The following is a 13,833-nucleotide window of genomic DNA, read 5'->3' as shown; positions in this document are numbered from 1 at the left end:
GAGAGAATTTAAGAACAGTTCACCCTCAACAACAACATTTCAGTCTGGAACTCAGAATCCATACCCAGGTAATGATCAGTACTATTTACCCACACTATCTTTCCTTGTTAATTTTTGTATAGTACCTGTATAGATCTGTTTCCTTCATTAAATTTGAAAATCCTTAGAAGCAGAGACTATGACGTGGTACAATGCTTTGCTTAAGATTCTGCCCAAGAAGGTTTTGGATGTTTAACAGACGTTTGTTCATTAATTCATTCACCTAATGACTATTCTGTACCAGGTACAATTTTAAGCAGAAAACAAAGCAAGCAAAAATCCCCTGCCCTCATGAAGCTTATTTCCAAATGGACAATAAACAAATAAACAAAGACAGATAAAGTATGTGGAGAAGGGTAAGTGACATGGAGAAAAATAAAGCATAGGGTACATGGGAATGTCAATTTTAAAAGAGTGGGCAGGGTAGGTAATAGTTAATCAAAAACATGAAGGAAGTGAGGAAGTAAGCCTCAATAACGTTTTCTACAAAGAAAATGTTCCTTACATGTCCAAGGAGGCCAATGTAGCTAGAGTCGAGCAAAAAAGAAGGAAGTGAGAAAAAGCAATGTAGGACTTTGGTGTTTACTGTGAGATGGGAAGTTGCTGAAAGGTTCTGAATAGGATAATGACATAAGATACTTTACACATATGCTTTACACACTGGCTCCTGTGTTGAAAAGAGACTGAATGAGGGCAAGGGCAGTAGCAGGGAACCCATTTAGGAGGCTGCTGAAATTATTCAGATGGGATCTGAAGGTGGTTTGGGCCAGGGTGGCTGTGGTGGCAGTAGTAAAAAGTGGTCAGATTATTAGCTTGATCCTGAATGCACAGTCAACAGCACTTCCTGAGAGGTGGGATGTGGTTAGTGAGAGAAAGCAAGACATCACAGAAGACTAATATTTTTGGCTTGAACAAATGAAGAATGGAATTGCCATTAACTGGAATGGAGTAAAACTTTGGGGAAGGGGAGCATTTCTGGACTGTAAAGTTGGAATTGTTGGTTAAATAGGCAAGTGGATGGATGGTGCTGATGTTCAAGAGAGAGACCCAGGCTAGAAATTTGAGAGTTATTAGCACAAAAGGGAATTGACAAGATAGAGGGAATAGTAGATAAATAGAAGAGGTTCATGGACTAATATCAGGGCCACTCTAAGATATCAGAGAGGGAAAGAGGAACCCATAAAAAGAGAAGAAAGTAAATAGAGTGTGATGTTCTAGAAATAAAGAATACGCTTCAAGGAGGAAGGAATGATTCACTGTGTCCAATAAGATGAAGAACTGACCATCAGATTTAGCCACAGCGACCTTGTAGGAGAGGAATTTCAATGAAGCAGTGGGGGCTAAAAGCCTGATTGGAGCAGATTCAATGGAGAATGAAGGAGCTAGAGTATAAATAGCTTTTTTAAGAATTTTACCATAAAAGGGAACAAAAAACAAAAACAAAAACAGGCCATAACTTAGTAGAAGTGAGCTCTAGACAGGACATTAAAGATGGCAGAAATAACATGGTGGTCAAAAGAACACAAGCTCGCCTTGTCTGGTGTGGCTTAGTGGATTGAGTGCTGGCTCAAAACCAAAGGGTCGCTGGTTCAATTCTCAATCAGGGCACAGGCATAGGTTACCAGCCAGGTCCCCAGTTAGTGGTGTGCAAGAGGCAACCACACATTGATGTTTCTTTCCCTCTCTTTCTCCCCCCCGCCCCTCTCTCTAAAAGTAAATAAATAAAATCTTTTAAAAGAAAGAAAGAAAAGAAATAGGCTCTACTCCATGTGGAAGCATAACTCTCTATTCCTTAATCGTGGGCCACATATAGTGACTTCCTTCCAGAGAGTATTATATGGAAAGAGGGAAGTAGTAATTTAAAGTGTAGAAACATTATAGACACCACCTTAGCCATGGTTAACATGAACAGTGATAAGTCATGTAAATATTGTGTACCTCTGATGTGATGTAATGAAAATGATACTTCACCTCTGTGGTACCTCCCCAAAGCCCATAAACTCAATCTAATCACCAGAAAAATATCAGAAAATTTTCAGTCAAGGGACATTCTATTGTACAAAACAGTGGACCAATACTGACCGGTACTCCTCAAAATTGTCAAAGTTACCAAAAAACTAGAAAAGTCTGAGAAACTATCACAGCAAGAAGAGGTGAAGATTACATGACAACTAAATGTAATGTGGAGACTTCCAGCCAAGATGGAGGCATGGACTGACACACTCCATCTCCCTCCACAACTAGGAAGAAATACAACTACCGTGGAACCAGAAATAACAAGAAGTTCCAGAAAATAAATGGAAGTCCAATGTATGAAGTTGTGGAGAAGTGGTGCCTGTCCAGACGGGTGGGAGGGGCGAGGCCAGGGCAGAGAGGTCAAGCTGTGCTGGCAGTGGCAGCTGCAGTGACAGCGACAGGACGGCAAAAATGCCACAGTGTGGTGAGAAGGGTCACCCAGTTGTGATGGGTGCACAGGGCTCCACCCCCTATAGCACAGGAGGTGTGACAGCCCCGCCCAGGAAGCAAAGGTAAATACAAAACTGTCAGGGTGGCACAGATCATGATAGAGATCCTGGTGACGCAGCTGACTAGGCAGCAAATATCTAATCTAACAAAGCAGTAGATAGGTAATCTTTCTGAGGCACAGTTCAGAGCTTTGGTTATAAGAATGCTTACAGACCTAACAGCATATCTTAACCAAGACCGGGAAGGATGAAGGCTAGTCCTGCTGAAATGAACAAAAACACATATCAAACTAGTGGTGAGGGAACAAAAGCCAGGTATCAAATCAACAAATTGGAACATAGGGAAGGAACAAACGGTCAGCCAGTGCAGAAAGAAGAAACAAAAAGTGAGAGGAATGAGGAGAGGCTCAGAAACTTATGGGACAGCTATAAGTGAGCCAACATCCGAATCATAGGGTTGCCAGAAGGTGAAGAAGAAGAACTAGAAATGGAAAAATTATGTGGAAATATAATGAAGCAGAACTTCCTGAACTTGGGGAAGGAAATAGACTTCCAGGTCCAGGAAGCACAGAGAGTTCCAAAAAAACTGGACCCAGGGAGAACCACACTAAGACACATTGTAATCAAAATGTCAAAAATTAAGGATAAAGAGAGAATACAAAGGGGTCCCAATAAGACTATCAGCTTTATTTTCAAAAGAAACTCTGCAGGCAAGAAGGGACTGGCAAGAATTATTCAAAGTAATGAAAAGCAGAAATCTACAACCACAATTACTCTGTCCAGTGAAGCTGTCATTCAGAATAGAAGGGCAGAGAGATTGTTTCCAGGACAAAGTAAAACTGAAGGAGTTCATCAGATCCAAACCACTGTTATATGAAATGTTAAAGGGACTTGTTTAGGAGAAAGAGGATCAAAACTATGAACATTAAAATGAAAACTATCGCAACAACCAACAACAGAAACTAAGGAACCGAAACGAAGGCAAACTAAGTAGGCAACAAGAGTGGGAAAAGAATTATAGGTATGGGGAACATTTTGGGGGGAAGTCAGTGGGGAGGGGGAGGGGGGAAAGGGAAGGAGATGGTACAGGAATTAAGAAGCATAGTAGGAGGGAGTGGAGTAGACAGGAAGATGTTGAGAACTATATGTACAACCGAAGGGCATGGATTAAGGGCAGGGACAACTGGAGGGAGGGGGTCACTGGGTGCAGGGGAGCAAAGGGAAAAGAAATTGGGACAACTGTAACAGCATAATCAATAATGCATATTAAAAAAATAAATTAAAATAAAAAAGAAACAATAAATAAATAAATAAATGTAATGTGGAGTCCTAGATGGGATCCTGGAAGATAGAAGGGATGTTTGGTAAAATGAAGGAAATCTGAATAAAGTATAGACTTTAATAATAATGTATCAATATCGTTACAAATGTCTTATACTAAAGAAGATGTTAATAATAAGGGAAACTAGGTAAAGAGTATACGGGAAGGATACAGAGTCCATTTTATATCCTATCTTTTAAATTTTTCTGTAAATTTAAAACTGTGCTAAACAATAATCTATTTAAACATTTTTTAAGAAGAGTGTAGGCTGTGGAGTCTGATCATCTAGTTAGAATCCTAATCTGCAATTTACTAGACTGTGCCTTGAAGTAAATTACTTAAATTTTTTGACAGTTTCCCTGACTATAAAATAGAAATAGGAACAGTACCAACCTCATAGATATTTTGTGATAACTAAATGAGATAATCCATATAAAGTGCTTAGCACACAGTGTATGGCAAATAGTAAACACTCAATAGTTGGCAGCTATTATTATTATGATTATTTAAAATCTTTATTGACTATTCAAATATACATTTAATGTGATTTTATACTTAATTTGTTTTAGAGTGATTAGTAATTTCTATGATAATTTTCTTTCCTTTTTTAGAGGAAGAAAATTGAATATAGCGCATTAAACAATATTTTTAAAAAGGGTTTCCTTCTCAGTGTATCACTGTTGTGCTCTGAACAATTTAATTCAAATATCACTCGGCTGTAACTCGAGTGAAATGAGTTGTCTGTCACCAGAGGCTCTGTCTACACGTCATCATGTCTACAACGTAGTGTAAGATAAATAACATTTTCCAACTAGAGCTCTACTTTCATTATATAGCCATAAAATCATCAACATCAACCAGAGAACAGACTACCTTGTGATTATACTCTTTTAAATAACAATACTTGATACAAGTGATTTGAAGATTAGTATGTAGACTTTGTTTAAAGATAAAAAGAATTAAAGGGAGTAATAAGAGTGTGGTAAAATAACTGTTATGTTAGGATGCTATTAAAGAAGACAGTTTTGCCTAAGCACTGGCCCCCAAACCAGGTTGGGCTTCAGACTCACCTATAGGGCTTGGCAAAAAACAGAAAGATGCTGGACCCTCTATGCCAGTGGTTCTCGACCTTCCTAATGCCGTGACCCTTTAATACAGTTCCTTATGTTGTGGTGACCCCCCAACCATAACTAAAGCATAGTGATTAATCACAAAAATAATATGTAATTATATATGTGTTTTCCGATGGTCTTAGGCGACCCCTGTGAAAGGGTCATTTGACCCGTAAAGGGGTTGCGACCCACAGGTTGAGAACGGCTGCTCTATGCAGACTTATTATTGTATCAATAGCTCTAGGGGTGAAGCCTGGGCATTTGTATCATTGAAGGTGTTCTACCTTATTGTGTATACCCTGACCATATCATAGAAGCTGCCATGATTTACCAATGTCAGAGCTACCTTTGTAAATACAGCCTGATACTCACCATCATCAAGAGTCATTTTCAGCTCAAGACAGTCTTACCTGTTACTATTAAAGTTGTTTTCTCTATGGAATTTTGGGACATTCTGTATTTTCAGGCTCTCAGCTGTACTGAGCATAAAAGGGGCTGTCTCCTTAATTCAGTTCCCCAGCAATCTCTTATCTCCTTCTAGTCAAGTTTTCTCTCCCTGCACCTCTTCCCCTCTTTCTCTTTTAATGGCCAATAGAAAAACTCAGCATAGTTAACATAGGCAGTTACCCTCAACTATCCTGGACTGAGTCAGTCTTCCTTTCTTACCAAGCCAACAATTCATAAAGCAGCTGATGTGTTCCAGCTCTCCTTTCAGAGCTATGTGGTCTAGGCTGTCAGTAGGCAAAACTCCCTTGCACAATGAGCTGTAGCTGGAGAATCAAGATAGACATTTTAGATCCTTTCCCTATGACAGAACAAATATGCAAAAGAACAATGGCCAGACTATATGTAAAAATGGATGTCTGACCCACAACATGTGCCAGCCAGCCTAGGAAACTAATCTACCATGTACAGGAAACAGTCTAGGAAGTCAAGTTGGTATTTGTAGCCACTAGTCCAGGAAGCCAAACAATAACTCCTGTAGCCACTGGACCCAAATGATCAGGACTTGATTAATAATTGACAGGTTCCCTAATTTTTACCCCTGCTTCCAACTTAGGGCCAAATGGAGGAAATCAAACATGTACCCCTAAACAATCACATAGGATGCGCCACTATAAGTAAGCTCATCTACAGCTTCTTCATGCCAACAGCCTCCTATCAGGGCATGCCTGAAGCCTTCTCTTTTTTCCACTATAAAGTTTTTCTACTTCTCTGCCTGCCTTGGTGTCTGTCAGATGCAAGTGATGGTGGCTGACTTCCTTGCTTTGAATAAACAGCCTTTGCTCTTCTCATTTTGGTGGCCTTCATGTATTTCCACAATTAGAAACATGGAGCTGTATGTTTGAAATGGCTCACTGAATTGTTCTTTCATGGCAGAAACGGCTATACCTTACGGAGGCTGTAAGATGTAGCATAAAGAGCATAGTAGTATTTGTGACTTCAAGGACGCCATAGTTGGGAAATGCAAAGTACAAAGTGGCTGTGGGTAAGCGCACATGCCCTGGATTCAGACTGCCATGGTTCAACTCCTGGCTCTGTCATTTCCTAGCTATGTCTATTTGAAAGCAAGTTACTTAACTAATTTGTACCACAGTTTCCTCACCTATTAAAACATTGGTGATGACAACAGACCCTGCCTCATAGGACAATTGGAAAGGTTATATGAGACAACCTATGTAAAATATGAATATCTGGATTTTAATGGAGAGAGAAGAGGAAAGAAGAGAGAGAAAAACAGAGAGATCCAGCAACACTGGGCTGAACTTGAAAAGCAGCAGTGGCCTGAGGCTAATTATTAACTGCACCTTTTAAATGAGACATATGTTTTTCCATTTTCAAAGTCTCCATCAAGTTTTACTCATTTATAACACCTGCCTGGCTTCACTTTAGCTGTGGACTGGGCTGAAACATTTTTCTCTCACAAAGTACGTAACCTTAGCAAACCAATGGGTGTAAAAACTGCCAATGCCATCATCCATTTTAAAAAGATCTCAAATGCATCCTGGAAATGCCTATGCTTTTCAGAAATCAAATACTCAAGTATTCTTTTCTGAGGCATTTACCTAAGAGTCATAATTTTAAATTACAGACTTTTTAATATATAAACAATTTTTATATAATTAGAAGCCCAATGCCACATTCCAGTAAGTGTGACTATTCATCAACAATTAAAACTTTTTTCCTCATAGGCCTTCTCCTGTTCTTGGTAAGAAAAACAGCTATTTCAGAGACTCGAGACTAAGTTGTTTCAACATAATCGTGTTTATTTTCAACTAAAATTAAATGTGACATCACAGAGAGCAAAGCTTACCAAAAATGCCTGTGCTTAACAAAGCAAAGATTTTTTGTCTGAATCATTTCTGGTGGCAACACTCAACATTTTCAACAGGCAGTTCCTCAACATTTCAATGACTGCATAATATGGAGTTTTGAAGCCAACTTTCCAGATTTAAAAAAAAAAAAGCCATTCTCTAGCATAAATCTTCATTCCATTAAATTTGGTAAATAAGATAATTACAAAAGATGAGAGCCACATTAATTACAAACAGTATTTTCCTTCAGCGTTTCGCAGGTGGTCACTTGAGAGTGCATTGAAAACACCAATCTAGAGTAACTTAGCAATGATGACAAGAAAGCATCACTTAGACGTTCTAATTTACAACGCTCTGAACCAAGTAAGGCAGGAATAGTTGATAACATTAGATGGTTTCACTCGGGTAGCTGTTTTTCCCAAACCTCCACTCATTGACTCTTGCAGCGATACTCAAAATTTCTTTTAAAGAGAAGGGGAAGCTCTTGGGACGGTCTCAGAGAGTTTGCATCCTTTCCAACACGGGGAAAGGGCAGCTTCTCCGTGAGAACCCGCCGGAGGCTGCGGCAGCCAGGCTCGCTTACGCCACCGTCCAGGACGGCGCAGAGCTGCCCCGCAGCGCCTACTGCGCGTTGGACGGAGCGAGAGCGCAGAGATCGCGCGGCCCCTCCTGGGGCCACGTCTGCCACCGCGGGCTGCACTCACCCAGGCCGCGCCAGCCCAGCGCGCCGTCGCAGCTGTCCAGGATGGCACAGAGCTCGCCCAGAATCGCGGGCGGCAGGTCGAACAGGAGCGTGTGCACCGAGAGTGCGCCGCGGTCCCCACAGCTCCCTGCCGCCGCCCCGGCCCCGGCCATGGCTCGGCTGCCCGGCCCCAGGGGCCAGGAGGAGAAAGGATGCGGAGCCCAGGCCTCTGCACGCTCGGGAGGAGCCGTTACACAACCGCGGAAATCATGCTCCCACGACGACGGCCGAGACAGCAGAACAAGCCGAGCCCAGGTCCTGGAAGGGGCGGGCCCCACATGACGCAAAGTGCCGCTCCCCACAGATGTCCCCGGGGACACCCGGCTTGGCCGTGGGGTCTCCGTGCCTCAGTCGATTCCTTATCGTTGGCTTAAGTTTTAAAGAGTCGGTTTTGTTTTTGTTTTTTTCCCACTCCCCCGGCATTGGCACGTGACTGAAGAGACAAAGCAAACAGTGAAAGCTGGAGGAAGACCAGAACTGCAGAAGGAATGGAGAGTCGGAATGCCCTAGCACGACTCGCTCCTGGCGTGGATGGATCTGAGACTTGTCATTACTTATTTTAAAAGTTTGTTTCTTTTTATCCTGTCACAAAACCGATACATTGAGGAACACTTGGAAAACACAGAAAAAAATTGAAAGAAGAAAATAATCACCCAAAACCTCATTCAGCTAAAGACAACCAACAACCACTCTAAACGTTTTGGCACATTTTCCTCCTAGCTTTCACTGAATTTAAACAGGTCAGTGTGTGTATATGAACTGATTATTGGAAAAGATGTACAGAAATGCCAACAACAGAAAAACAAAAGAGAGATCGAAGTACAATAAAATTGTAGTCATTTTCTTCACGAGGCTGTCCCTTTCTCCATACTGTATTTGGTTTTACTATGTTCTCTTCTCTTTGGGCTTTCCTGATGAAATATTGTTTGACCACTTAGTCCTTCCTCAAAGGGCTTCACAGTATCTTCCTTTTGCATTCAACATGGAGTTTAAGTAAAATTGACTATTGTTTTGAAATCTTCTACCATTTATGCTGTAACATCCCCCAGCAGGCATGATACAAATATTACTGACAAAAAAGAGGAGATGCTTCAGAAAGGATGAGAAAATCCCCAATCTTAATGACTATAAGAGTGAACAACTAGCATTAATTGAAAAAATGTCAACACCTATTTGAAACCTTTCGGATTTGCATTGTTTGGAAATGGCGCCCCCTAGAAATCAACAATGATGATACAGTTTCATTTAGTATTACCTGAATTTCTGAAGTCACTCTCACTTATCTCACAACAAATTTTTTGAAAATTGGTAAAGGCGATGCTATCTGGACAAGAGTTTCTATATCCCTTTATCCGAATGGCTAAGATTTTATTGCCAATCTGTACATGCTTAAGAGGTCCTGTATACCTCTCAAAGGGACTATATGAATGAGGTGAGCAACAGAGGCAAGATACCATTAGTATTTGGTAATTCTTGAATTGCTCAAACAGGGGAGCCAAACTCAGATACACAGAAGAGCCAGGAAATCATTGTGGGTGAGAGGAGCAGTCAGCAAGGCCTGCTTTGTCAGATTTTCTGACTTACAAAAAAGAAAGAATTTTAGGTGAAAACCAGATTACTCGTATGTGAAATCTGTATCGTGAAATCTCCTGTATTTTCAGTGTAAGTAGTTAGAATCAGACCATGCTTCTATCCTACTCCCTAGAATTACCTCTGAACTTTGAATTCTATATAATCAGATTCTATCACCCACTACTCTTCATTCTTGCTGTCATCTTCTGCCCCCCCAACCTCAATTCTGTCTCCTGATTTTTAGATTATATAGCTCTTTCTCATGGTAATTCTCTTCAAAACCAACCCTGCCTTAATTCTTGGTGATTTAAAACATATGTAGAATAGATTATGATCTTTCCAATATCCTGAACTCAGTTCCTTGACTCCTCTCCCCTAGTGATCTTATCTTCCACCCTATTTCAGCCACTTGTATGAACAACCATCCCTTAGAACTTGTCATCAATAACTGCACTCCATCCATACTTTCTGTTTTATGAATCCACCCTCTGACCACACTGCCTGTCCTTGCATTGCATTCCCTTTAGTACTCTGACCTCAATAATCCTTCCTTCTCACCAGAATACGAATCCAAAATCTGGTCTCAGCCTCCTGAGGTCCTCATTTTTCTCCTTATCCCTAAGTCCACACTCAATTATTATAATTCCTCCTTTGCATATGCTCTCCATTTTCATGCTCCTCTCTCATTTTGTTGAACTTTCTTGGCAAATCAACCATCCTGATTAAATCTAATCTTCCAATTTTGGGTTCTGCACCATGCACCTAGTTATAGCTGGTGGAGGTGGGGGGACAAACCCTATTAATTGGATTTAATTTAAAATCAAAGCCATGACTCTCAAGTGGGTCATTTATGCTGCCAGGCAGTTACACTATGTGCCTTTAGTCTATTTACTCTTCTGGTCTCCCTGACAACTGTTTTAGGCTTTCTCTTTTCTCCTCATTTCCCATAATCTTCTCCCCAATCTTCATGCTCTGCTGATGATGACCTTGAGAATATTTCTTGAGAATACTGATGTGTCAGGAAAAAACTTTCACAGAATCTCGCTACCATGTCGACCTACCTGGCAGAATTTTTACCAACATACACTCTCCCCCATTTTCTATAGTTGAATTACCTAGACTCTTATCTAACCCTAATCCTTCATTTGTGTACTAAGGTCCTATCTCCTGTCTCCTACTCAAAGACATCAAGGACAGACAGCAGTTCTCACTCTCTGCCATACCATCAATTTCTCACTCTTCACTGATCAATCCCACCAGCATACAAATATGATGTTATTTCTTCTCCCCTTAAGACAAACAAAAAAGAACTTCTTTAATACCACTTCTATCCTCTTCTATCAATGACCCCATTTCTCTGCTCCTTTTTGTAGTGAAGTATTGAATATTCTTGCTGTCTCCAATTTTTCTCCTCATACCTTCTCTTAAACCCACTCTAATTAGAACCACCCTGCCTTCTTCCACTGAAATTGCTCTCTTCAGGGTCATCTATGTCTACATCACTGCTAAATATAATAGCTTTTAGTCCTCATCTTACTTGACCTATCAGTAATTTTTGACACAGTTGATCATCATCTCCTTCTTGGACATTTTCTTCATTTGTCTTCCACATTCTCATATATTATATTTTCACTTAACTTCACTAATCACTCTTCAGCTTTCTTTGTTGTTCCTCCTATTCTCCCTTAACTCTTAAGGTTGAGCCCAGGGCTCAGTCCATGGCTCTCCTCTTTATCTAAACCTACTCCCTTGGTGATCTCAACCAATGTTGAGGCTTTAAATAACGTATATCTACTGAGGACTGCCATGTATGCTTAACCCAGACCTCTGTTGAACTTCAGGCTCATGTCCAAATTTGAACTCTTGATCATGTCTCCCAAATGTAATTTCACTCACATTTCTCCCCTCTAGATTACTCCATCCTTCCAGCTGTTCAAGCCCAAAACTATAGTCACCCTTGACTCCTCTATTTCTCCACAGCCCACATGCAATCTCACCAGCAAATCTCACTGATTCTATTCAGACTATATCTAGAAGTTGACACTTTTTCCCACTTCCACTGCTGCCACCCCAGGTTTGAGTCATCATCATATCTTGTCTGATTACTACGGTTGTCTCCTAACTAAAGGTAGCTTTCACTATTGTTTTTTTTACCAGCTTTCCTCAACACTGCATCCAGAGTGATCCTGTTAAGTCAAATTTGATTACGTCTCTCCTCTGTTCAAAAGACAACACTAGCTTCTAATTTCAGTCAGAATAAAAGTCAAACTCTTTATATTGTCTGAATTCTCTCTCCCCTTCCTATTCCCACTCTACTCTGTTACCCTCTGATATTGTTTCTTCATTCATTCTGCTTTACCCACTCTGTCTCCTTGCTGGTCCTTGAACACACCAGGTCGAGTCCCACATTAGAACCTTTGTGCTAGTTATTACCTTGCCTGGTATGCTCTTTCCACATGGCGAAGGTCCACTCTGACCTCCAAATTTATAACGGCAGTGATCTATGCACTGAGATTCAGGTTGGCATGTGACTGAAATTGGCAATAATATTTGGCCTTCAGGGAACCAAGTCTTATTCAGATCTCTCAGTCTTTCTCTGGATTTGCATAGGAACATGTAGCGGTTCCAGCCACCTCTGGATCCATTTTGCAACCACATGAAGATCATCAGTATTAGCATTATCATCAATATTAGAATGAAATGAGCTCTGGAGATGGTCTAGTTTGTGCCAATCATCATGCAAGGTACTATATCATCTTCTCAAAGTTTTATTTTTTTGTCTTTCACATGTAGATCCGCCATTTATTTGGAATTTATTTCTTGTAATTGGTAAGAGGTAGGGAATCGAACTTTGCTAATGCTGTTTTTAGTCAGTAAAAAGATGGGTTGCCAGTTCAACTAGAGTTTGTTTTATACAATAAGTCCTATTGTTACAATTTTATATGAAAATGGGTAATATGCTTATGAACTGTCTGTAAAGTCATAAAATATAAGGTGTTTTTGGCTTACCTTTATGGAAGTGAGGTTATTTCTTTTGACAAAAGCTTCCAATAACATAAAGTTTAAGAATTTAGCTCCAGAATGCACAGTTCCACAGCTATTCTGAGTTCCACTTACTAAGTCTTTTGAGTATGATGGTTAAAGTAGGTACTGGGCAAATGTAAACTCATAAAAAAATTTCCCAGGGACCCTGGGATGACATTATTCTGGATATATCTACATCTCATCGATGTATTGGAATGAAAACAATATCACAAATATTCACTGATTCATTGAATTTGCCACCATCATTTCTTTTACGTTAATACAATATCCTCTTTCCTGATTTTGGTCAGAACACTCTCCAATGAGTTCTACATTTGGTATAGCATATGGCAATCTGGCCTTTGTTTATCCAGCTATTCTTTGCCATCTATACCCTACTTACTCTCACTGGGCTTTGCCCCTCTCCCTCTTTTGCAATGTTCGTCCCTTGAGAATCTGCCTACATCACTCCACTCTTCTCTGATTGGCTCCTACTTTTCTTCCATGATTAAGCATTATCTCATTCAAAAATCTTGGTTTATAGAAAGTGCTCATTAAATTTAGGGATTAATACTATTGTAAAATAATAGAATTAAAAATGCTTTCCTATGAATAAGACACTTATGCAAAGAGGAGGTACAGATGGCCAATAGATATATGAAAAGATGGTCAATGTCACTAATCATCACAGAAATGCAAATTAAAAGCACAATGAGATATCATCTCACGCCTATCAAAATGGTTATCATCATTAAATCAATAAACAAGTGTTGGTGAGGATGTTGAGAAAAAAGAACCCTTTATGCACTGTTTTTAGGAATGCATATTTGTGCATCCACTATGGAAAACAGTCTATATGGTCCAAAAAATTGGAAATGGAATTGTCTTATGACCCAACAAATTCTACTTCTCAGTATATATCCAAAGAAACACAAAACACTAATTCTAAAGATATATGCACCCTTATGTTCATTGCAGTTATTTACAATGGACAAAATATGGAAGTAACCCAAGTGCCTATCAATATACAAATGGATAAAAAAGTGGTAGTACATATACAATGGAATATTAGTTTGCCATAAAAAAGAATAAAATCTTACATTTGCAACAGCATGGATGGACCTAGAGGGTATTATGGTAAGTGAAATAAGCTGGTCAGAGAAAGACAAATGCCATATAATTTTACTTATATGTGGAATCTAATGAACAAAATAAACTCACAAACAAAATTGAAAGACTCATA

General features: G+C 39.9%; 1 protein-coding gene across 2 annotated transcripts in view; it reads right to left on the bottom strand.

Annotated features, from left to right (window-relative positions):
* The window catches only part of IRAK3 (interleukin 1 receptor associated kinase 3), a 48,623-nt gene extending 40,417 nt beyond the window's left edge, over positions 1-8,206 (bottom strand). Inside the window, exon 1 of one of the 2 annotated variants that reach the window (XM_090273569.1) lies at positions 7,957-8,206. In XM_090273569.1, the coding sequence (XP_090129695.1) occupies positions 7,957-8,107 (151 nt within the window). In that variant the 5' untranslated portion in view covers positions 8,108-8,206. The remainder of the gene's footprint in view (positions 1-7,956) is intronic. The other variant, XM_090273570.1, reaches the window with a different exon arrangement.
* Positions 8,207-13,833: the final 5,627 nt, after the last annotated feature.

The sequence above is a fragment of the Furipterus horrens genome, unplaced genomic scaffold (genome assembly GCF_987537825.1).
Source record: "Furipterus horrens unplaced genomic scaffold, mFurHor1.1.pri manual_scaffold_4, whole genome shotgun sequence".
NCBI classification, from domain to species: domain Eukaryota; kingdom Metazoa; phylum Chordata; class Mammalia; order Chiroptera; family Furipteridae; genus Furipterus; species Furipterus horrens.
The sequence above is the reverse complement of the archived record's forward strand: the minus strand, read 5'-3'. Positions and strand labels throughout refer to the sequence as shown.